At 48.6% G+C, this 22630-nt stretch overlaps 7 protein-coding genes across 7 annotated transcripts; 4 read left to right on the plus strand and 3 right to left on the minus strand.

The window, feature by feature from the left end:
* The first annotated feature begins 2 nt into the window (after positions 1–2).
* CND04510 (hypothetical protein) lies at positions 3–2962 on the plus strand. Its single transcript, XM_024657065.1, has 2 exons — positions 3–745; positions 837–2962. The coding sequence occupies exons 1-2, from the start codon at positions 598–600 to the stop codon at positions 2534–2536; spliced, it is 1848 nt and encodes a 615-aa protein (XP_024512772.1). The 5' UTR covers positions 3–597; the 3' UTR covers positions 2537–2962.
* CND04515 (hypothetical protein) lies at positions 2675–4855 on the minus strand. The gene is made up of 15 exons (XM_024658496.1): positions 4705–4855; positions 4604–4631; positions 4535–4553; positions 4323–4442; positions 4136–4172; positions 4069–4083; positions 3836–3936; positions 3750–3781; positions 3679–3701; positions 3595–3621; positions 3513–3533; positions 3434–3446; positions 3354–3383; positions 3251–3307; positions 2675–3195 (listed from the first exon to the last, which is right to left on the minus strand). Exons 1-15 carry the CDS (start codon positions 4739–4741, stop codon positions 3102–3104), a joined length of 654 nt encoding a protein of 217 aa, XP_024514349.1. The 5' UTR covers positions 4742–4855; the 3' UTR covers positions 2675–3101.
* Positions 4856–5029: 174 nt separating this feature from the next.
* Positions 5030–7727, plus strand: CND04520 (WD-repeat protein, putative). The gene is made up of 9 exons (XM_024657066.1): positions 5030–5887; positions 5940–6101; positions 6154–6544; positions 6608–6692; positions 6746–6788; positions 6837–7049; positions 7106–7303; positions 7364–7515; positions 7571–7727. Exons 1-8 carry the CDS (start codon positions 5072–5074, stop codon positions 7487–7489), a joined length of 2034 nt encoding a protein of 677 aa, XP_024512622.1. The 5' UTR covers positions 5030–5071; the 3' UTR covers positions 7490–7515; positions 7571–7727.
* CND04530 (hypothetical protein) lies at positions 7702–11373 on the minus strand. The gene is made up of 10 exons (XM_570104.2): positions 11166–11373; positions 10735–11108; positions 9893–10691; positions 9674–9841; positions 9479–9621; positions 9339–9430; positions 8983–9289; positions 8851–8932; positions 8742–8797; positions 7702–8689 (listed from the first exon to the last, which is right to left on the minus strand). The coding sequence occupies exons 1-10, from the start codon at positions 11314–11316 to the stop codon at positions 7871–7873; spliced, it is 2991 nt and encodes a 996-aa protein (XP_570104.1). The 5' UTR covers positions 11317–11373; the 3' UTR covers positions 7702–7870.
* Positions 11374–11592: 219 nt separating this feature from the next.
* Positions 11593–15685, plus strand: CND04540 (cytoplasm protein, putative). The gene is made up of 16 exons (XM_570102.1): positions 11593–11818; positions 11871–11901; positions 11964–12000; positions 12054–12365; positions 12418–12509; positions 12556–12593; positions 12646–13587; positions 13640–13786; positions 13839–13900; positions 13957–14055; positions 14105–14481; positions 14537–14709; positions 14761–14988; positions 15038–15103; positions 15162–15326; positions 15391–15685. The coding sequence occupies exons 1-16, from the start codon at positions 11672–11674 to the stop codon at positions 15637–15639; spliced, it is 3165 nt and encodes a 1054-aa protein (XP_570102.1). The 5' UTR covers positions 11593–11671; the 3' UTR covers positions 15640–15685.
* A 244-nt stretch (positions 15686–15929) lies between these two features.
* CND04550 (conserved hypothetical protein) lies at positions 15930–21279 on the plus strand. Its single transcript, XM_024657067.1, has 10 exons — positions 15930–17762; positions 17827–17962; positions 18021–18092; positions 18143–18316; positions 18364–18585; positions 18634–18990; positions 19042–19248; positions 19296–19450; positions 19506–20039; positions 20092–21279. The coding sequence occupies exons 1-10, from the start codon at positions 15990–15992 to the stop codon at positions 21184–21186; spliced, it is 4725 nt and encodes a 1574-aa protein (XP_024512773.1). The 5' UTR covers positions 15930–15989; the 3' UTR covers positions 21187–21279.
* Positions 21245–22260, minus strand: CND04560 (expressed protein). Its single transcript, XM_024657068.1, has 3 exons — positions 21777–22260; positions 21557–21715; positions 21245–21502 (listed from the first exon to the last, which is right to left on the minus strand). Exons 1-3 carry the CDS (start codon positions 21997–21999, stop codon positions 21351–21353), a joined length of 534 nt encoding a protein of 177 aa, XP_024512779.1. The 5' UTR covers positions 22000–22260; the 3' UTR covers positions 21245–21350.
* Between the last annotated feature and the right edge of the window lie 370 nt (positions 22261–22630).

Genomic DNA, 22630 nt, shown 5'->3' on the forward strand with positions numbered 1-22630 from the left:
TTTAGCGAGGAGGCCTTCCATCAAACAATCAAGCTGGACTAAGCCGACGAGATTGCACTGTGAGTATCTTGCTTGGTGCGGTCCAGGAAAACGCAATCCTTTGGTTGGCAGCAAACACCATGTCTACAGCATCTTAGTCAAGCCAACAATACGTTGCCCGGACTGACGTGAATGATGAAGAAGAGGTCGGAGGTTAGAGTAGCAGCTGTAGCTAAGCGCGACGCGTCTTTTTGTTCCCAGATCGAAGAAACGCGTCGTTGCAGGGTCATTGAACTGTCGTTGGGCATGGCATCTTGTACAGGTGCGTTTGCCTCAAGTTGAGGGGCTATGAGTAAGGGCTATGGATGGGGAAGGTGAGGATGGCGTTGGGTAAGCCTTTGCATGCCGAGAATACAGGAAAGCGCACCGAAGATATATATCTACGGCCGTAGTTCATTCGCGTCTCAGGGGTAACTCAGCAACGACGCGTCGATCCGCGGTTTGTTTTGCGAAGTCGTGAGTGTTTGTCTCTCTCCGTTCAGATCCTGATCCCACTTTCTCATCTATCTCTCGTTTGCATTTGTAAAATACCTCCATCCACACCCCAACTCCAACAACATGCCCACTGATGGCGCTGGCGCCGGCGCCATGTATGCCTCAGAGTTAGTCACGCATAATCACGGCTATCAATCATCGAGTCCTACATCGGGCAACTGGTGCTTTTGCGGAGGTCCTGTAGAGGAAGGTGGCATCTACTGTAGTGTCGGTGAGTCATCAGCCAATTGTCTCATCTGCGCCATCCTGCACTGTGTTGTAATTTTCTTCGCCATCCACTAACACGCATTATCCATTCTCAGCCTGTGCTCGATACGACGCGATCAACTCTCTGTGCTATAAAAGCCATCAATCACCTCTCCTCGCGCAAAACATCGACTTCCAACAGGCCGGATCGCTCACACAAGCTCCTTCTCAGCCCTTACTTCTAGGTTCTTCGTCAACAGCATCATCAACAGCCGCAATTGCTGGCGACGACGATCACTGGCACGCTCCACATTATCGCCTGTCGCACGCCGATATGAGAAAGCAAGAAAGAAGAGATGAAAGAAGGCGGAGACGAGCAGAAGGAAGCTCTAGCGGATCGATGAGCAGCAACCGAAGCACAGTTCAGTCGACCTCTTCTTCAATAGCATCGCGTGCTGTCCCAGATCTTGTGGGAGGGGGCGGACATTCGCGTAATCCATCCGTTGCAAGTTCTGTCACGTCGTTGGCATCATCGGCCTTTAGCTTATCGAGGAATCCCTCTGTCGCAAGTAACCATTCGAAAAGAGGACTTGGTGGGGGCTTTAATGTTGATAGCATCATCATGGAGACCGAAGGGGAGCAAGAATGGCTTCGCTCAGAGTCCTCCAAGCCCTATGGATCCATTTCGCTGGCGAGGCAGACTCATCATAAGCCGCTAAATAGCCGCTCAACGAGTGGCCGTCAGAGAAAAAACACGCCTGATTTGCCTTTGGGTATGGGTCAAGACATGCGTGACGTACTTGAGGAGATTATCCAAATGGAACAATCATATCTTGTCGACGATACAAATTCCCCGACCTCACCTGATGATCCTCCTCCCCCGCGGCTTTTCAGCAGTCAGTTCGGTCCTCCTCGCACACCCTCCCCATCTTCAAATAGAAAACGCGCTCCTCCGGCGCCTGGTGCGCCTGATACTTCTGTCAGAGGACATCGATCTACCCTGTCCCAAAATGCGCTGGCTCCGCCACACACGCCGGCGTGCCAACCCCAGAGGGGTCCCCGCCCATCTTCATTATTCGGTATGCATCAATCATCTCTTTCGGAATCACACACTGCGTTGTATCTTGCAACTGCTTCTCCAGCGGCTGCGGAAACTCGTAGCGCGTCTCCTAAACTCGAGACTCGCCGAAGTCTTGTCTTTACCGCCGATAATGCAGGGCCTTCCATCAATGTCGACACCGAACACCTCTCTACTGGAGTTCCTAGTCTCACCCTACCTCGGCGAAACTCTGAAGCGAACTCTCCAATGGTCACACCCATGAACCGCAGGTTCGTACAAAATCGCACCCCCAAGGCAATTCATCCATCGATGGATGGATGGAGATTCCCGTCTCCCATGAATGCGACTACTCCTACTCGAAGTGCTCGCCAAAGCATACCGGACACCCCTCTTATGGGAGAGTCAAGAGGAATTCATGGAATCGCCCAAAATAGATGCTGTAGCCCAGAACGCATCACCCCTGCGTTACTTTGGCCTCCTCAGTCCCGACCGCGCGGCGATTCGCCTCCCATAAATCTTGAGCCGTCCCTCTTTCCTGGCTCGCCAGTTGCTATACCATATAGTGTTAATCCTCTTTCACACGTGGAACGTGGTAATATGACGCAGGGCGATAGAGAGGATGATATTATGGATGTAGAGATGCGTGGGAGCCCAGGATACCATGATAGCTCAACAGAAGTGCCTGGGAATGGAGGAAGATATCTACTAGTGCCCCTGGAAACTGAGAGTTCCCGAGGTACTAGTCACAGGTGGTAAAGATATGAGGACGAGCAAGGCCTTGATGGCTTGATGGCGGATATGAATTATGACGCGCAACGGCGTCGCCCAGCTAGAAGTTTGTATGTTAGCTTTCTTCGTGTCTCATGAAGCTCTTAAAAGGGTAGGAAAAAGAAGTTTACGTTTGCAGAATTTGCATATTCAGCTTAGCAATTCCTATCTAACATTCACTTGCAATTCGATGTGTATTCGTTGTCTTCTTTAGCTTCTAAAGGCTAGTATCTGCCCTGTCCTTCATTTGTGCTATGGTCTTATGAATGCTAGAAATAGACTCTCAAAGACGCTTGGAGACCGTCCCCAAGACAAACATGTAACCCCTAAAATATGGCCCTACTCATTTCGTTAGACGACAGACGACAAACAGCATCAAGGCAATTCAGTTATGGAATAATATGATATATACGGGAATCACTGTCTATGTATGTCAACATCCAACAGCACCATCAATGCCATAAGGGCATTGGTCTCCCCCACATATTTAAACGATTGATCTATGCGACAGACGAATGACCAGCCCTCCGTCGTTGCTGCTGTGATTGGCGACCTAGCAGTTTCCTAAACGAAGCAGAAGCAGGTTGGAAGAATGATAGTTGTATTTAACTTTCAGTCGCTCGACGCTTTCCGGGTCATTGTGGATGCTAGAAACGCATGAGTTTGCTTTTTGAATGTAAACCACGAGGTGCTCATACATACCCATCAAAGTAGGTCGCGCCAAGAAGAGCGTCCGATTTTCGATAGCCCTCCATCAGGCTTCGCTGTGTCAGCAACTCTTGCGTGCAAACCTAAAGCATCTTACTCAAAGAAACCCATTCTGCGCTTTTCAAAGCTTTTGAACAGTTAGCCAAGGCTTTATTTCCGTACGAGTATATGTCTCACTATTGCTGTTCCACTATGACAGCATGTCTTAGCTAAAATGTCCCTTGCCTAAAAGGAAAGAAAAAAAGGTAAAACTTACTGATTCTGACTGCTCGAGGGTCTGCATATCAAAGATTAACTTATTCATAGATATGTGGCCTAATGACAGATGTAATACTTACGCATTTCACCTAGTTCGTCGACATAGACTAATATCGGGCGTGAGCTGCAGAATCTATCCGAGGCCATGGGTTACGACCACTTACGCGGCGAAGCAAAAAAATCATATCTGTGCAGGTTCAGTACTAAGTAACGGGGGAAGAGTCCATGAGCTCACATAGCAAATAGAACATCTTCACAGGTTATTCCCTGAGACATCAGTGTAAGTACTAAAAACAAGCCGTTAGTCCTCGTGAAACTCGCCATTCTATTCCTGACGCGAATGGACCATCCTGTCTCTACATGACCCAGGTTTAGTTCTTCAACGATAGGAGACGTAGCTGGCTGCCCTCTCTCTTTTATCCCTGTTAGGGAGTTTTCGGTGAGCGTTTTTCCCAGTTAGAAGAACTGAATGGCTCAGCTGACATTCCTAACCGCATAAATCACCAACATGGATGTGTCAGCAATTACAGTTGTGGTGCTGCCGAAAAAGGAGCATACAGTTTCGGTATCTACGAGACATAAATAAGTTCTAAAGATCCTTTGAACGTGCGAAAGGCTTACCGTCATAATCAACCCAAATGGCCGCAAACATGGGGTGCTGCAGTCGTGAATTTGTCAGCGTCTGATCCTTCTTCATGTTTCTTCCCCTAAGACGGTTCCTTCATTCTGGGAATTTTTTCTCTGCCATAGCCCGCCTTTTTAACTCGTCTGGGGATCTTCAATTTCCTCGATTATGAATCGAATTTACCTCAATCGTATTCCACGTGAGATACTTTGCATAGGGTTTCGGATCCCAAGTTCGTAACTGCAAAAGAGGATGTATCTTGAGAGGAGTTGGAAGCTGAGCAGCTTGCAGATAGGAAAGTACCTGTTATTGCATATGATATATCGAAAATGACAATGTTAGCGTGCCAAGGCGTAGCAACCCGTCGAGTATTCGGCGGAGGAAAGAATACATACGGGACCATAGCCTGGGCGCCTGTTCTATGGTTAGTGGCTAGTGCGAAATTGAAATTCTACATGACACACGATGGCTTAAAAGGACCGATTGTGATCGCTGGAAAGTAGTGGTTTTTCAGTGAAAAGCAAGTCGAGTGTTGTGGTTAGTGAGTGGGCGAGAAAGAACGCACCGGCATCACGGGGGGCACCTGTGGGCACGAGAGCCATGGCGTGGAAGTTGTATGGGGGAAGAGCAGAGTAACATGGCGGCTATCTACATTGCATCTGCTGTATATAAAGGCGGGTTATATCGAGGTGTGCAAGCGTAGACTGTCAATCAACCCAAAGGATCAAAGGACCCAAACAATAATGCAACGGGCTTTTCCGGATTCGGCACGTAGTATCTGTGCGATTACGTAAAACAGTGCTCGGCGTCTAGTAATAGGTAGCCTTGTTCGGCCCGGCGACATCCGACGAGTCCTCCAGCCGCTGCCATTTCCCCATCTCATCTCATCTCCTCCATATCCTCGACAACCTCCTGCCCTCCGCCTATCCATCATGGAGCTCTACATGTACACCCCTCCGGTCTATATGGCCCCATTGAGGCCTTTAGTCAAGCCAGCACCATCCGTCCCCATCGTCAAGGAAGCCCCAATACCAGAGCTCTTCCAAGCTCCCGAGGGCCAATATAGCCTTGCAGAACCGGGATCCATGTTTCCCCTTCTAGGGAACACCTCGCCTAACGTCGCGTCAGAATTAAGGCTGGCATGTCAGCCCGGACCGTTCCTTGGAGGTCCCGGTTTTGGTATTCCTCCCACTCCGCAACAAACCAGCCCCAGTGCCGCCTCTGCTTCATCTACATGTTTCGGAGCCACCCAGATCAATGGAAAGTGGGAACCCATTTATCCTACAAGAATGAGTTGGGTGACGGTCCAATTCCCCTCAAAGACTGGAGATAGGGGGTTTGGAGGTCTGCTGGGTAAAAGCGGGAAGGGTGATACAGCTGCCTTTCTTCCGCCTGCTGCTGCGGATGGACGATACCCCACCAAGTCCAGCTACTCATCTTCCTCTAGCTCATCATCCCCAATCTCATCAGAGCCACAATCTGTCCCATTCGCCATGTCCCCTCCAACCATTCAGTCCAAATGGCCATTTACCAAAACTATCAATGCCATCCCCAGACCTAAGACGAACATGCGTAATTCGACCTCCGACTTTGTCCAAAGGGTAATCGGGCTGGACTCTGCCTCTAAGTATCTGGCTGAGAAAGGCAAAACCGTTTCTGAAGTGGTCAAATGGGGCTGCTGGCATATGGGACGACAGTGGGCTTGGGGTGATTTTGGTAAGCAGGCGAACGAGGCTGAGAAAAAGAAGGTAGGGACCGGTCAAAATGGGTAATCGACAAATTAGCTGATTATCCCAGAAGGAAGCACTTGTCAAAGTGCTGTTCTCGACACCTTTGACCTGCACCGCTATCATCAATCAGACAGCAAGTGCCGATAGGCTCGACGTCATCATTGGTTTTGAGACCGGGGACCTGCTTTGGCTTGATCCTATCCTTGGAAAGTACACTCGACTCAATAAAAATGTACGCATGTTGTTGCCTCAGCTGGTATGCAATTTAACTGATTACTTTGCAGGGCGTATTGAACTCCTCCCGGGTGGTCGGCATCTATCCCGATCCCCGACAGCCTACCCATTTTTTAGTACTTTTCGCAGATAACACCATTTTGAGGTTCAACATCTCTCTAGAGGACCCAATAAATGCTGCAAACATTACTTCCCATCCTTGGGATGTCTTTTTTGATCGCGTTCTCCTAGCCACCACGAACGGGCATGATCCCAGCTTGAGCAGTGATAGTGGTACCGGTCTTTCTCTCGATAGAGAGCAAGATGTTGAACTTCTGAAGTGGAAAAACGAGGATTGGGTTGCAGGGGTGGAGTCTGAAAAGCCGAAGGATAAGAACGCGATTGTATTTACGGGGCGAAACCCCGTAGCAGCCCTTAAAATTGGAGATGCACGAATCAATGGTAAGTGTTTGAGTTGTTCATCCTTTTTGTTTTTGTTCATTGTTAACCGGAGACGTATAATAGCTTTAGCGTACTCTCCTGATGGTGGAAAATTGGCCTCGGTGTCATCTGACGGTCTGTTGAGAGTAATCGATACGAGTGAAGAGCGGTGAGTGTACCATCTGTCTCTTGTCCATATCCAAACCTAATGCGTTTTCGAAGTATTACCGACACGTTCTCCAGTTATTATGGAGGCTTGAAATGCGTAAGCGATGGCAAAATTCAATTCAAGCATTGCGCTTACCTCATTTAGGTCGTTTGGTCTCCCGATTCTCGCCTGATAGCAGCAGGAGGCGAAGATGACTTCGTCACTTTGTTTTCTATAGGGCGAGACGCCCGCATTATCGCGAGATGCCAAGGCCACAGCTCCTACATTACAAGTATCGCGTTTGATCCACAAAGCAATAATCCTTCGTCAAGGGCTTATCGATTCGTCAGTACGGGAGAGGATGGGAAGTTGTTATTTGTAGGTCCCTATTAGCTCTTATTGTCTTTGCGTCCTGTTTAACTGAAAAATGATAGTGGGACTATTCTCCTGCTACTGTGCACAAACCACGACAACATCACGTAAACGGCTCTGTGCAGCGCGATGCGGCTGCTAGCTCCATGACTGTTAACATCTTGGATCATTCACGCTCCCATACTCCGGCTGAGCGTACTTCTGGCAGATTTCACTCGGCTCCGTCGCGTAAATCAATCCCCACCCTTCAGCCTGTTATGGTGAGTCTCCTTCTCTTCGCATTTTTTTTTTTTTTTTACAGCAGGCTAAATATAAGGCAGTCTAAAACGGTAGACGTCACCATCCTGACCAACGTATATTGTCTTCCAGATGCCATTGCCACGGTCTCTCGCCAAGGTGTAGCCCGATTTTGGATGCGGCCCTCCTCAAGGCCACCACCTGCTTGAGCATGAAGCAGAGTACATAAAACGAGGTATGTATTAGCGCCTATTCACCCAAAGGAAGTCCCCACTAACCGCCACCAGCAGCCCGTAAAAGACGTCTGGTCTATCTGCGAAAAAGAATGAGATTGAAAGGGCCAGCCAATGATGACGTTAATGGTCATATTGTGGTTTATTAAGTTGTACCAGAAATACAAACTTTTAGGTTATGTAGTCAATAATAGCCATGTAAATGTGAATCTGCCAAACTAATACCCATTAATCCCTTTACACTAACCACGACATAAAAGCTGAGCTTTCGCCAAGTTAAATGTTTATATCAACACTATTATATATCAACATTATTATAAATCAACATTATTATATATCATTTTCAGTGTCACTCTTCTAAGCTTGTCTGATTTTATCCTCCCTTGCCTGGTTGGCCTTCATTTGCTCTCTTGTCCTCGCTCTTGTGCTCCTCAACGTCCGCATATTAGTCGTACTCGCCACAGGCTCCGGTAATGCCATCGTTTTGTCCCCTTTTGTTGTCCGTGGATCCTCAAACTGTTCATCGTCAACAGCTTCAATCGTCCCCGAAATCATCGCTTTCCTCTTTTGAGAAGAAGTGAGTCCACTTCGACTTTCGGAAGCGGCGTGAGCGGCTGATTGTGGAGAGGAGGTGTTTTTAAATCGAAGCATGATCCTCGGTGTTTCCGCCGAGGGAGTGACGTTAGTGACTTCCGAAATGGCACTACTAGGAGCGCGGAAATCGCCCAGTAGAATCTGATTTGACTCGCGCTCAACGGCCATGGCAGGCATCATACCATCCTCCTCCTCCATGCTGATATCTTCTCTCCGAACTCTCTCTTCCCAATCTTTGGTGCTCTGATGCTGCGCAGCTGCCAAAAGTTCTCTTGCACTCTTTCCCCGGAGATTTATTCGCATTTCGCCCTCATCCCCGGCTCCTTCGAAAAGATTCGAAGGTGTCTCATTCACCTTGTCCTTCGAGCCATACTCTTGCTGAAGACGTAGACGAAGCCTGAGACCGTTGACAAGCTTGGACCAGCGTTTCAAAGCGCGATCTTCCCGCTTCATACGTTCGCGCTCTTCAGCAGCGATGGTAGATTCTTCGTAGGCATCAAGGACTTCTTGTTTCTTTTCAGCTGCTACTACGATGCCTTTAATGATAGGCACCGCTCGTTGCTTCTTGAATTCGAAACCAGTCTTAAGGCAATTTCAGTACTACTGACAAGAACAAGACCTAATAAAAACTTACGCAAGCTTCTGCATAGCTTACTCCGAGGCCTTTGGCAACTTTGGCAATACCCTTGTCTTATATGGTCATCAGCATAACACTGAGTAAACAGAGTTCATCGAGTACATACAAGGTAGATGGACTGCACCGAGGGGCAGCATAGTTGGTGCATAGAGGTCAATATTGCCAAACGAATTTCTCGGTATTATGCCCTACATGGCGTTAGAAATCTTCAATCTGTGATGATCTTGATAGAACTCACATCTCTAATGGGCGGAGGCCTGTAAATCTCTGTTTGCCACTCCGCATACAGTCCTTGAGTTACTTCCTCGCCTTCCTGCTTTGCCAGCTCCTGCGCTCTTCGCTTTTGTAGCGTCACGGCTCTCTGTTTGACCCACTTCAGGGGCTCTTGCCCTTCTTTTATTTTGCGCCCAGAACGCATCCAGTTCTCAGCCGTTTTACAGTTCTGAACTGAAGAACGACGAAAAACTGCTTCACCTTTGAAGCGACCTACGGGATTGGCAGTGTTAAGCACTTGATCCCGCTTGAGGTGGCGTTCAAGAACATAACTGATGCAAGTATGAGCATAGGTAATACTATGGGCTACAGCATACTCACATTGGGTGATCCTTGAAGCCACTCATATGCATTGGCATACCCTCTGTCATCTGACTCATCTCGAGCTCTGCATCTTCCATATCGTCTCGGTTCTGTGGAATACATTAGCATTTGTTATAGTCGAAAACAGAAATTCTCACTAAATGATACGGTCTCCGTAGGAAACCCATAACTATATCACTCCACCACTGAGGCTCGTTTGGTTTCGCAGGGACTCGTAATTTACTGGTTTTAGCATAGAAGTTTTTGGTATATCGAAGGGTCACGTCTCGGGCGTAACCGTCTACGCAACCATTAGCAGAAAAATACGCATTGTACGGGAACGATATCTTTACCTTCCTCGAAAGCAACAACATACAGCATTCTAACCGGCCCGCTGTCCGTTGGCGGCTCATAGTCGCGTTTCTTTCGGATAATGCCTCTCACAGGGTCGACAGGTATCCAACGTTGGTCCGATCTATTGAACACTTCTGCCCAAAAGACAGGCGGCTGGTCCGCAAGGCCTATATATGGTCAGATAAAATAAAGAAAACCACGGGCAATTCACAACTCACTCTGACTTGCCTTCGGCTTGGATTTAGTTGGCGACCCAATCTTTCGAGCCGGAGGCTTGTATTTTCGTAGTCTATAGAGATCTGCTGGATCTTTCAATCGCCTACTGCCAGCTTCTCGTGAATTATTCTTAGCCCCTCCTACGGATCTTCCCACGTCATCTGGTATGCGAACTTCTTCCATTTCATCCTCGTCGTCATCCTCATCTTCATCTCCTAAACCCTGCCTGCTCGCTAACGTTCTGCCTCCTCTACCAGCTCCTACAGCCTTCTTCTTAGTCGCACCCTTTTCTGCTCTCCATGGCACTGCCTGAAGTGAGGTAACAAGTCTGACACCTAGCCCACATGCCCGAGCAAGAGCTACAAATAGTTGAGCAGAAACATCCCGAGATCCTTCTTGCTGTAACGCTTTCTTCATAAGGCTATTGACCGATCGAAGACGCTCCGCACCCGATCCAAAGGCAAGTTGCTCTGACAGTTCTTCACTTGCAGCAGCTTTGCCTTTTCCCTTGCTTGCAGCTTTATTGATCTTTTCGCCGTCACCATGACCCGAAGGCGACCGGCTAAAGGGAGTATGTACTTTGGATATTGACTCTATAATGCCTTGGACTTCGTCCCAAGGACGAGTTCGCAAGCCTAGAGCATAGTCCGACACATCGAAAAATGTCTGAGACCACCACGTGACCAGAGACTGTAAAGCCTCGAAAAATAGGCGAGAGCGTTGTGCACGATCAGGGAAGCGGGAAGGAGGAATGTTGAAAGCTGCTTGTAGCGGATGCGGCAGTAGAGAGAGCAAACGGGCCTGCATGATGTTAGACAAATTCTTTGTGGCCTTGATTACCTACTTTTAAGAGGGAGTTGTTACACCACTTATTCCTTACGCTGGCACTAGCCAATAGAGCTATAACATGCACTTTGTGGACCTCTAACCTCAGTGCTCTATCTCTTGCTGTCAATGGTTTTTTCCTCTTAGCCAAAACCATGCGCTTTGCCTTCTCTTCCGCAGTTTCTCCACCAATCTCCAGATGAATTACGCCATCGTCATCTTCACTCTCTTCATCCTCACCATCTTGTTCGTCTTCGTCCTCGTCACCGCCTTGGACTTCGTTAGAAACAATAGGTATAGGAACTTCTTCGAGCTCATCTTCATCATCCTCATCATTATCTGACACAGATAAAACTGTCGAAGCAACTGATATCGGGGAGGCAGGTCGGGTGCCTATCGCCACTTAGTATATAAACAGAATCAGGGAGCGAGATGATATAGAGCACACACCTTTGCGGGTCGCAGGAGTCGGGGCTTTACGTTTGCCACCGACATTGGACTGTTGCTTTGTGGATTCTGAAGTGGGGATCCTAGCGGCGAGAGCTGATATTCCTCGTGGTTTTTGAATGACTCTTGAAGATTTCGGTCTGGAAGCGCTCATCTGTTATGGTACGGGTAAGCGAGCTGTATTGGGGAGTGTGGATTAAAGGATGACCAAATAGTAATTTCTTGGATGCGAGAGGAGCGGGGTATGTAATTAAGCCGACCGCCGATGGCCGACTCCTCCTTGCCCTCCACTCCTCGCTCTGTCGATCATCAGCCATACGTAATTACAGACATTCAACAGCGGAGTTTGTCTTGAAGTCCGTGCTCCGGATACCTGTATGCCGTTAATTTGGTCGAGCCACCGCACGAAGACATTCTCAACAACGCATATGCCCATCCTATCTCGTCTGCGACGGCTTCCCCCTCTGTTCAAACACGGTAATCCCACTCACAGTCCCATAGTGCTTAGAATGGTCTCCTCAGCAGCGGCTCAAGATCAAGGCAACTTCAAGCTTCTTAAATCTTTCCCCATCGGTTACGCCCCCATCACCGTCTCAAAATGGAGGAGCGAAAAGACTGGATTGACTGTTGTTCTCGGTAGTCATCAAGCTCCTATCGTACGCACCGTTCTGCTGTGCTTATCTGACAATCACGGCTAATTAAAGATAGACCAATGGCTATTTTGCAATTGCCTCTGAAAGTGTGTTGCCATTCCTTAGAGTATAAAGAAGCGCTGTGGGTTTCCTGCTGACCATAGACAAGTTTTTGATGATACTGGCCGTCCTCACACTTTGGAACAGTATGTTGCATGTCTAAAGTACAACCATATGCTGTTGGTTAATTTTATCTCAGCCTTGTGTTCCTTGGTTCCAAACAATACCCCTACAAAGGCGTCCTTGACCAACTTGCCAATCGCGCAGGAAGCAACGGGACCAATGCTTGGACTGCTAATGATCATACTGCATACACCATTTCCACAGCTGGCAGTGAAGGTTTCCTCAAGATGCTCCCTGTTTACGTTGATCATATCCTCCACCCCACCATAACCGACGCCGGCTTTGTGACCGAAGTTTATCATATCAACGGGGCAGGGGAAGATGCTGGTGTGGTGTATAGTGAGATGCAGGCCAGAGAAAATACTGCAGGTGATTTGATGGCCTTGGAGTACGTCCCCCCTTTTGATTGGTGCATGACTATCATTGACAAACCTTTCCAGAGGCCAAAGATCCTTATATCCTCCTGGCTCTGCCTACAGGAGCGAGACTGGCGGTTTGATGCACAAACTGAGGGTCTTAACGGCCCAACAGAGTGAGTCTCCCGTACTGATAACCTTCATGCCTTAACCTCCTCGCAGTTCGAGATTATCATGCCGAGTACTATCAGCCATACAATGTAAGTTGAATCTGGATCTTACATTTAACAATCACTCATCCTTCTCCTGTAGCTATGCCTCGTCATTGACGGCGCAGTACCCATCCCAGAACTTTTTGATGTCCTTAACAATCAAATTGATCCAATGATTCTTGCCAACAAATCTGGTTCGGGGCCTATCATCCCCGCGGACTGGAAGCGCCCATTTGTTCAGACTACAACTGCCAAACCACTTTCTATCTCGAAGCCTATCACCAAGACCGTGGAGTTCATGGAAGAAGATGAATCTGTAGGAGAGGTGTTGATCACCTACCTCGGTCCACCTCCCACTGATTACCGCACCAATTTGGCCATTAGCGTTCTCGACAGCTACCTCACGCAATCTGCTACTTCTCCCTTATCCAAGGAGTTCATTGAAATCCCAAAGCCCTTGTGTACCGCCTTCAGCTTCTATTCTAGTGATCGAGTGAACAAGAACGAAATATCCGTCTATATTTCTGATGTCCCTGCCAAACATCTGGAGGACATTGCTGGATTGTTACAAGAGAAGCTGCGGAAAATTGTGAGAGAAGAAGGAATTGACATGGAAAGGATGAAGAGGATATTAAGGAAAGACCAGAGGAAGCTCTTGGAATACATGGAGAGTCGCGCGACAGAGGTTCTCTCTGATGCGATCATCGGGGACTTCCTCTACGGTAAGGTAGATGGTAAAGAGCTTCCTCTTGCCTTCAACGACATGGAAGACTATTCCAGTCTCCATTCATACACAGCCGAAGAGTGGCTGGCTCTTCTTGACAAGTACTTCGTATCCGCTCCTTCTATCACCATCGTGGGCAAACCATCTGCGGCCTTGTCGGTCAAAATCGAGAAGGAAGAAAAGGAAAGAGTGGCAAGAAGGAAGGAGGAGCTGGGAGACGAGAAGCTGAAGGCGCTCGAGGCCATGTTAGAGGCGGCGAAAAAAGAGAGCGAAATCCCCCCTCCCAAAGAGATGATTACCAGTTTTCCTATTACCGACGTAAGTTACGGAAAGGCCTTTTAAAGCTAGCTGAGACTGATGATGGCTGCAGCCTTCAAGGTTGACCTGGGTTCCTGTCGAGACTGCAATCAATAACGCAATCAATGACAATGTCAAGAGTGATGGGGGCGAAGTGCAGCGATTCGTGGATGCCGACGGACATAGATTGCCCTATCAGACTCACTTTTCTCATGTCAAGGTCAGTTCAACGTATGATTATCTACAGCAAAGTCGTTGACCGAAAGGGACAGTCGAACTTTGTGGTGGTTGTAGCCTTATTTGACACTATCGATGTACCCATTCATCTAAAGCCGTAAGTCGCCTTTGGAAGATTATCCAAGTGCTGCAGCTGAATTTGTCACCATGCAGTTACCTCACAATCTTCCAAAACGCCCTGTTTAGCCTTGGCGTAAAACGCGCTGACGGAACTGTGCTTTCTCACGAGCAAACTGTCAATGAGCTTGAAGAGTGAGCCATTCATACATAACACGTTGGAGAGAAGCATTGACGATATCAGTCTGACTGTATCGCAATCGGCACATTTCGAGTTCAAGGGCAACTTTGCGGAAGTTATGGCAGTTACACTAAAGGTCGAAAAGGCTCAATACGAGCAAGCTGTAGCCTGGCTACGCGATCTCTTGTCCGGTGCTGTCTTTGATAGCAAGCGACTTTCGGTCATTGTTGCGAAGCTCGCCCAAGAGCTCCCTACTGAAAAACGCGACGGGAACACCATTGCTACTGCTTGGGCTAACAATCTCACATACGACGCTAGCAAATCTTCCTCACAAGCTTGTGAGCTGTTGAACAGGTTACATTTCATCCCACATGTCGCCGAAATGTTGGAGAAGGAACCAAACGCAGTCATTGAAAAAATGGAGGAATTGAGAAAGCACTGTAAGTTCCTTTCTGCGATAGCGGTGCGTTGCGCACGTCCTGACCAACGTGATAGTGCTTGATCCAAGAAAGATGAGGGTGGCCATTCAGGGTGATATCCTCGGTTTGCAGAAACCTCTTTCTGTTCTGGCTCGGTCTTTCTTGCAAGTTGGCGAGGCACTGCCCCTTGAGCCTCTCTCGACATCCCAGCAAACACTGACAACTTTGGGCAAAAATCCGAGCAAGAAGGTGCGTATTTTTGTCTACCCCACACGGAACGTAGTACTAATATCGCGACAGTGTGTAATCATCCCAATGCCGGCGATTGAAGGCTCTTACGCTACATTCTTCGCGACTGGTCCTTCTGGCCATTCTCATCCTGACCTTCCCGCCCTTCGTCTCGCCTCCTCCTTGCTGAATGCTTTGGAGAGTTACCTATGGAAGTCGATCAGAGGCTCTGGATTAGCTTATGGAGCTCATGTCATGGTGTACCCCGAAGCTGGATTGGTTGGATTCAGTGTCTATAGAGTAAGTCCTAGATATAGAGTTGGCCAACATGGCTCATTATATGACGCAGAGTCCGAATGCGATGTTGGCGTACCAGGCCGCAGGTAAGATCATGGATGGTTTGGTTGATGGTTCTGTGAGTGTCGGTGTTCTTGTCTGATCAGTATGCTGTTTTCCTAATCTTCTCTGTTTAGGTTGAGCTTGACCAAGACCTGGTGGATGGCGCCCGTTCTAGCATGACTTATGACTATGCTAGGCGGTCGGAAACTGTCTTGGGTGCCGCGGGTACCGCCTATCTGAACGAAGTCTTGAAGGGTCTAGGTAAAAATGCCGATCAGGATTTGCTAAAGAGCCTTCCTGTAAGCCCCCATGTTCTGTTCTGAAACGCCGGACATGGAATAAAGCTGATCGACCCAACCGTAGGGAGTCACCCTTGAACAGGTCCGTGATGTCATCTCGAGATACTTTTCACCACTGTTCAAAGCCGAGACCTCCATCGGTGCCGTGACAGTGTCCACGAGCAAAACCGACGAAGTGGAAGCAGGCCTTAGGAAGCTCGGCTTTGAGACAGAGAGGAAAGAGTTACCGGTCTTGCAAGGAGATGATGAGAGCGAGCATGGAAGCGACGTGGATATGAATGGAAGCGAGAGTGGGAGTGAGGTCGAGCGATAGGAAGAACAACAAAAGCTTATTGTAGACCATGCACAAGTAAAAGTTGCTACAGACAGCTTCACCTGTGTTTTGCCGTTGCATAACGCAGCATATTATTATTATTGTATGACTATCGTAGCCCGGACGGTGTGTAGAAGCGCTATTAGTGGAGGGACAGGTGAGGCTGATACTGCGTGGCAGGTGTGATTATGAGGCTGACATGGAGTCGTTACTGTCGAAGCCACGCGAGAGGCACGCCGCGCATCCTCTTCGTCGTATCTTGTGTCGCTTCTCCCCTCTCGTCCGCTTACCGCGCTTCTTCCTTCCTGCGACACCGATCTCCACTTCCCCTGGCCAGAGTCGGCCGTTCAATGTCGCCTAGCGCGTCCAATCCGGGCTATCCTCCCTTTCTTTCGCCGCCCACTGTAGATACCCGTCCATCCCACCCCGCGCAGTACCAGCCCCAGCCCCAGTATCACCAGCGATATTTCGACCACCCTCCCCAGCATACTCGCTATTCCCCGGCCACATACGAGTACTCTCCATTGGGGATAGAAGGCGCGCCTGAACACGTTCGTCCCGTCACATTCGCTGGCGGAGGTCAACAACCATTTGCAGCCAACCAGCACTACTCTCTGCATCAACAAGTCCCACAAAAACAGCCCCAACTTGGCACACCTGAGCAGCTTTCCGTACCATCCCAATACCCGTACCAATCCACGCACGATCAGTTCCCCCGCCTGGTTGCTTCGTCCCACCTGCCATACGGCTCTCCTATCAGTACCTTGCACTACCCGCAAGTCTCACAGGCGTCAGTTCCTGAATCGCCGTCACTGCGGCCAGAATCCCGAGGGAATTCATTGGCACCCGGATTCCAACAAAATACCCAAGCAGAGACCTCTACAAGCTGGCCACTGCCCCCGATTCACCCGCTCCCATTCTCTGAAACCCCTCCGAGAGCTTCACTGCCCACTACCACAATCGTGCCTTCTCAAAACGGTTTTAACCTGGCCAACACATCCACCAAAATCCGTTTTCGCCCGCCCCTGTCGCCTGTCGCTATCTCGGGAATGGTGTCAAGTCGCTCAACTCGCCGGTCTTCCCAGGTCCACCAAGAAGAACAGACTGTCGGTGCTTCTGGCCGTCCTCAACGAGGAGCAACGAGGCTCGCAGCGACGAAATCAATTTATAAGGAAGATGATGATGAGGAGCTAGATGACGCATATAATAGTGTTGTTGATGAGGATGTTGACGAGGGCGCAGACAGTACCATCAAAGTCGCGCCAGCTGTGACCACGAGGTCGGGGAGGACACAGAAGGCACCCCAAAGGTTTGAGGACGATTTTGAAGACGCTGTCACGTCAGCCAGTCCTGAAATGCGGTCTGGTAGAAGAATTGCGAGAGGAAAAGCGAAAAGAAGGCTCATCGTTGATCCTGATGAAGATGAGGAGGGAAACGCCGTTCCACCACCTAGAAATGCTTTTCCACCCAGATCCGCGAGGAACTCCCTAGCATCTGCCAACATTGACTCTGCTCTGCAGCAGCCAGATGTTGGAACTTCTTATCCTAATGGCAAGAGGTCCTTACGAAGCGATGCTCGCGCTGCCACCCGCACTCGGCATTCCTCTGCTGATGCTGACGAATTCGAGCCAACGGAAGGAGAGTCGACAGAAGGGCGCGCATCGAGTGATCCTTTGGGAAATTACGACGAAGAACCCGAGGAGGAGGATTTCGTTGTGTCTGACGACGACGACTCAGGATATGGCAAACGCAGGTCCTCTCGCCGACGCACCACTCGTGCAACGGCCCGCAATACGCGGTCCACAGCTCTTCCCACTCGCCGTAGTACCCGCTCATCGGCGAAAGCTCGTGCGCTTGACAGTGATGAGGATTCGTCTCCTCACAAACGACCGAACCTTCGAGAGCGCACTTCCCGACCAAATTACCATATCCCCACGTTGGAAGAGCTTAGCAAAGAAATATCAACACAAGAAGCTTTAGCGGCTGTGGCAGGCGGCAGTGGAAGAGCAGCTGGTGGTTTCAGGGGAGCAGGCGGCGTCAGATATGGTGGAGTTGGATTACCATTTGCCATGAGGGCGAAGGATCTGACGCAAGCTATGGGTGATCCTGATACGAGTGATTCGGTGGGTTTTCCTTGACTTGTACCTCTGGTATTAAAATGTACGTATAAGCTCATCGTATGTTAAGGATGACATGGACTTTGCGTCTCCCTTCAAAAGCGGAGCTGCTGGCCCATCCATGTCAGGCGGTACTGCTGTAGCTGCACGAGGAGCTGCTGGACCATCCGACGTGCCCAACTTTGGCAGGATTAACCCCAAGTCCAGTATGTCTAGCTTTTAGATTCCCCCCCTTTCATTGATCTCTGTTGACACAAGTGCTAGCCACGGCAGATGCCGATCCTCTTGGAGTAGATATGAATGTCACCTTTGACAACGTCGGCGGTCTCGATAATCGTAAGAAATCCCCACTCGACAACTAGTCGAGACTGACTAAAATCATATAGATATTAATCAACTCAAAGAGATGGTTGCTCTTCCTTTACTGTATCCCGAGCTCTTTCAACAGTTTGGTATCACCCCTCCTAGAGGTGTTCTGTTTCATGGCCCCCCTGGTACCGGCAAAACGCTTTTGGCCCGAGCCTTAGCAGCATCGTGTAGTTCTGGTAATACCAAAATCTGTAAGTTAATTTATTCAGGCGTACGATCAAAGGCTTAGACAGCACAGCATTCTTCATGAGGAAGGGTGCCGATGTACTCTCCAAATGGGTCGGAGAAGCTGAACGTCAGCTTCGAATGTTATTTGAAGAAGCAAGAGCATCTCAACCCAGTATCATCTTTTTCGATGAGATTGATGGATTAGCGCCCGTCAGGAGTAGCAAGCAAGATCAAATTCATGCTTCTTTGGTTTCCACACTGCTGGCTTTGATGGACGGCATGGATGGTCGAGGTGAGCGAACTGTTATCCATGTAGACTTGATCTGATCATCGAACGAAGGCCAGGTCATTGTTATAGGTGCTACTAACCGCCCTGACGCCGTCGATCCTGCTCTTCGTCGCCCTGGCCGTTTTGATCGCGAATTCTACTTTGCCCTTCCCAATCGCGAGGCGCGCAAAAAAATTATTAGCATCAACACTCGTAGCTGGGAGCCCAAGCTGTCGGATGAGATGCTTGATAAATTGGCGAGCCTCACCAAAGGATATGGTGGTGCAGATCTACGAGCTCTTTGTACTGAGGCCGCTCTAAATGCCATACAAAGGCGCTATCCTCAAATTTACAAGACGGTTGATAGATTGCAATTGGAGACAAAAAGTATACATGTGAAGGCAAAAGATTTCATGTTGTCCATCAAGAGTAAGTAATCAGCCGATGCTAGAGTGCACCATTGCTGATATGAAGCGGCAGAAATCGTCCCCTCTTCTGCCAGATCAACGTCCTCCCCTGCCATTCAACTTCCCTCTCATCTACTTCCTCTTCTTTCAGTGCCTCTTGAGCGTATAAATTCTGCTGTCGATCATGTTTTGCCACCCAAGACGCAGTCTACCGCTCTAGAGGAAGCAGAGTATGAAGATGAAGCTTATGAAAGCTTTGAGAAGCATATCGTTTTACAGTGTAAGTCGTACAAGTATCGCAGCACCCATAAGCTTACATCGATATAGCTCTAGATAAGCTAAGAACATTCCGCCCAAGAATACTTGTGCATGGGCAACCAGGGATGGGGCAAATATTCTTGGGACCAGCCGTCTTGCATCATCTTGAAGGATTCCACATACAAAGTCTGGATTTGGGCACTTTGTTAGGTGATTCTACCAGAGTAAGTCGGGGTGTGTCTCCACGGATAAGCGGTGCAGGCTAATTATTTGGTTTAGTCTGTGGAGGCCACTATTGTTCAACTATTTGTTGAAGCCAAGCGTCATCAGCCCTCTGTCATATTCATACCTTCTTTGTCCCAATGGGCTTCTGCCGTTCCGGAACTTGCACGGTCCACTTTTAGCGCGCTCCTTGACGGGATTCCACCATCAGATCCCATTCTCTTGCTCGCCATAGCGGACAGTCCCTGGGCTGACCTTCCTGCCGATGTCAAAGCGTGGTTTGGGTTTGCTCGTGAAAATAAAATTGCATTAGACTTCCCTAACACGTCCGAACGATCTGCGTACTTCACCGATCTCCTCGCCTCTGTTCGAAAGCCTCCGACAGACTTCCCTGATGGTGTCCCTCGTCGTAAACGCGTATTGGAAAACCTCCCACTGGCTTCTCCGCTTCCTCCTCGTCAACCAACTGAGGCGGAGCGTGCAAGAGATGAAGAGAAAGATCAGGCCGCGAGAAATATGATGGTTGTCTCATTTACGAATCTGGTGAAGGAGTTTATGAAAAGGTACAGGAAGGTTGTTGCGAGTGTCAAGGTATGATTTTTGTTTCCAAGACGCCGGGTCATGTCTCACTGATTGATTACAGGATGACGCAATGGAGCTCTCCAGATGTCTCGTTGAGCAGGCTGCTGCGTCAGCTGCTCTTTCACAATCTGCCACTGCCCTGAAAGGAGCTGAGGTAGTTTCAAACATCATTGAAGACGCCAACAATAATGCTGAGTCTCAAGTCAATGAGGTTGATGGAGGGATGAACATGCTTCCCACGACAGAGAATCTATCAGAATCATCAACAGGTGACATTGCCAATATATCAGCAGCTCCAGTCTCTGCCGTTAATCATCTCGCTTTACCCTCCGCTTCAGCGTCAACCTCAGCAGCCTTGATTCCTACCCCAACTTGGCAGGCTCATAATGTTGACATCGATACTATCCAACGTCGGCTCATACGTCATAAATATTATACTCCAGAGGATTTTTTGGCCGACATTCGCAAAATCGAAGAGAATGCTGTCAAGGTAGGAGATCCAGAGAGGCAGGCCAAGGTGGTTGAGATGGGCGCAAATGCTCGGCTGCATATCTCTGGATTTGATCCCAAATGGACACCTGAATTTGAGAGATATGCAGAAAGGATGAGGGCCAAAAAGGCGGCGAGGCAGAGAAAGAAGGAACAAGCAAAGGAGATTGGAGAAGAGAATGGGCAAAACTTAACAGCGTCCGAGTCAACACATCATCCGAATCCCATTGCAGAAATTTCAGGGATGCCCGATGCCGCTGACACATCGTCTAAACGACCGAGAGAGGAGGATGACGGCGCAGAGATCGAATACCAAGGACGAGAAAAGCGGTTGCGGGATGACCAGCCTGACACAGCTGAAAAAGCCTCAGTGGACGCTCCTGAAGCATTGACTAGTCAATCCTTTCCACCAGATATTGCATGCGATTCCCCACAGCTAGACTATCCACCATTCATTCTACCCGAACAAGACCTTCAAAACCTTCAAGCCGAGCTTGAAACTGCGACTGCAGATCTTACAGTTGACCAGCTCGAACAACTTCGCGCCACCCTTTTCGATAAACTCTGGGATGATAGGAAAGAATGGAACAGGACAATGACGGTGATCAAAATGAGGCAGAGGCTGCAAGAATATATCAAAGAGGTTAATAGTTGGAAAAACGATTGAAGTTATGAGGAGAGGATTTCATTGTTAGCATGGTGTTCCCTAGAATGGGCTTGAGGTGGATTTTTTAGCGTCGCTATGCATCTGATCTCAAAATGTGTAACGTTGATTTCTTTACATAGCGAACCACTAAATCCACGCTCGCGAACGATAATTTATTCTATCATCTACTTCCTAACTGCCCACTTTGGAGGCTCATCCTTGCCCTCGTCTTCCAATTTATCCCCTTCCTCCTTCGTTTTGTTGACTGTTGTCTCGGCATGCTCGGCCGGAGCATATACAGTAAAAAGGCAAAGAGGGGTAGGGCCCGTATTGACGACTACCACAGATGATCAGTTTTATTTTTTTACCGCTGGCGTAAAAGCACTCTCACAGTTATGCTTGGTACCCTGAGGAACGATGACAAGATCTCCAGCCTTGATCTCTTTTTCTTCTCCTCCAACAATGGCCTTGGCAGTACCAGAGGTGAAAACCAAGTGTTGGTCAACATGGTGAATTTCTTCCCCTATTTCTCCTCCGACAGGGATAGTCACTGGAAGATTCAATCAGACTAAAGATCATCGCTATTAAATGATCTGGAACTCGTCACTTACTGAGGACAAGTTGACTGCTCTCGCCCGTCCACATCACTGTTCTAAACTCAGAGTGTTCTGAGGGAAGAGAGGATGTGATCCTCGGGAAGTGGGCCATCTTGTGAGCAGGAGGAGGCATTCTACCAAATCTGGGAACGGTAGTGGTAAGCCTGCGAGTTGTGCTAGTAAAGGAAGCGCCGAGGATGGATTTGGATACGACGCGAGTGACACTAGTTAGAGACATACTATTATTTACAGTCTTTGATCAGTTGGAGCTTGCAGTGCAAGGATAAAACTATACTTTTCACCCGGGGAAATCAAGATTCAACGAGTAGAAGATTATGTCGAAAGTTGGAAAGAAGGCGTGAATGAGGATGGAAGAGTAATAAGTAGTATTGCCAAGTATACGGGGAAGAACCAATGTACACGGAATGGTATGGTGTCATAATACGGAGGATCTCGGCTGCTTGGTGACAAACGGGGTCTGGAGAGAAGCAAGAGATTATTTATTGTTTGAGGATGGGTTCGTGTGACGTCAATGACAGCTCAAGATGATGGCGTCGTCTATTTTAATCGCTCACCGTGCTACAGCTAGCACCCTCTGCGTACGTAACGCATTGGGCTCTCAACCCAAAACCAGATACCTTTTTGTTCGTGTTATCGTGTATATACAGAGTACTGATTTATACGAGATGACCATTCACCCATCGCAAGTGATGTAAGGGCGTGAGTATAGAAAGAAGGCTATCTAGCAGCGCATTCGAACTTTTGATCGGTCAATAACTGTCGCAATTACTAATCTTCTGAAATTCTAAACTTCCAACGCTAATCTCTCTCCACCTACTACTCATACAAAGAAGGAAAGAAACAAAGCG

Source organism: Cryptococcus neoformans, assembly GCF_000091045.1.
Source record: "Cryptococcus neoformans var. neoformans JEC21 chromosome 4 sequence".
Lineage (NCBI taxonomy): Eukaryota > Fungi > Basidiomycota > Tremellomycetes > Tremellales > Cryptococcaceae > Cryptococcus > Cryptococcus deneoformans.

Bases quoted from the DNA above. Each gene is read 5' to 3' on its own strand.
- CND04510 (XM_024657065.1), top strand. From the start codon at position 598: ATGCCCACTGATGGCGCTGGCGCCGGCGCCATGTATGCCTCAGAGTTA. The intron at 746-836 runs GTGAGTCATCAG...ATCCATTCTCAG, and splicing joins TGGCATCTACTGTAGTGTCG to CCTGTGCTCGATACGACGCG.
- CND04515 (XM_024658496.1), bottom strand. From the start codon at position 4,741: ATGGCTCTCGTGCCCACAGGTGCCCCCCGTGATGCCG. The intron at 3,308-3,353 runs GTAAGATGCTTT...GACACAGCGAAG, and splicing joins CGCAGAATGGGTTTCTTTGA to CCTGATGGAGGGCTATCGAA. The intron at 3,196-3,250 runs GTATGTATGAGC...ATGCGTTTCTAG, and splicing joins GGCGCGACCTACTTTGATGG to CATCCACAATGACCCGGAAA.
- CND04520 (XM_024657066.1), top strand. From the start codon at position 5,072: ATGGAGCTCTACATGTACACCCCTCCGGTCTATATGGCCCCATTGAGG. The intron at 5,888-5,939 runs GTAGGGACCGGT...TTATCCCAGAAG, and splicing joins ACGAGGCTGAGAAAAAGAAG to GAAGCACTTGTCAAAGTGCT. The intron at 7,050-7,105 runs GTAGGTCCCTAT...GAAAAATGATAG, and splicing joins AGGATGGGAAGTTGTTATTT to TGGGACTATTCTCCTGCTAC.
- CND04530 (XM_570104.2), bottom strand. From the start codon at position 11,316: ATGAGCGCTTCCAGACCGAAATCTTCAAGAGTCATTCAAAAACCACGA. The intron at 9,290-9,338 runs GTGAGTATGCTG...TACTTGCATCAG, and splicing joins GGCTTCAAGGATCACCCAAT to TTATGTTCTTGAACGCCACC. The intron at 8,798-8,850 runs GTATGTACTCGA...TGACCATATAAG, and splicing joins CGGTGCAGTCCATCTACCTT to ACAAGGGTATTGCCAAAGTT.
- CND04540 (XM_570102.1), top strand. From the start codon at position 11,672: ATGGTCTCCTCAGCAGCGGCTCAAGATCAAGGCAACTTCAAGCTTCTT. The intron at 13,901-13,956 runs GTAAGTCGCCTT...GTCACCATGCAG, and splicing joins GTACCCATTCATCTAAAGCC to TTACCTCACAATCTTCCAAA. The intron at 15,104-15,161 runs GTGAGTGTCGGT...TTCTCTGTTTAG, and splicing joins ATGGTTTGGTTGATGGTTCT to GTTGAGCTTGACCAAGACCT.
- CND04550 (XM_024657067.1), top strand. From the start codon at position 15,990: ATGTCGCCTAGCGCGTCCAATCCGGGCTATCCTCCCTTTCTTTCGCCG. The intron at 17,763-17,826 runs GTGGGTTTTCCT...TCGTATGTTAAG, and splicing joins ATCCTGATACGAGTGATTCG to GATGACATGGACTTTGCGTC. The intron at 18,991-19,041 runs GTAAGTAATCAG...ATGAAGCGGCAG, and splicing joins TTTCATGTTGTCCATCAAGA to AAATCGTCCCCTCTTCTGCC.
- CND04560 (XM_024657068.1), bottom strand. From the start codon at position 21,999: ATGTCTCTAACTAGTGTCACTCGCGTCGTATCCAAATCCATCCTCGGC. The intron at 21,716-21,776 runs GTAAGTGACGAG...TGAATCTTCCAG, and splicing joins GAGCAGTCAACTTGTCCTCA to TGACTATCCCTGTCGGAGGA. The intron at 21,503-21,556 runs GTGAGAGTGCTT...CATCTGTGGTAG, and splicing joins TCAGGGTACCAAGCATAACT to TCGTCAATACGGGCCCTACC.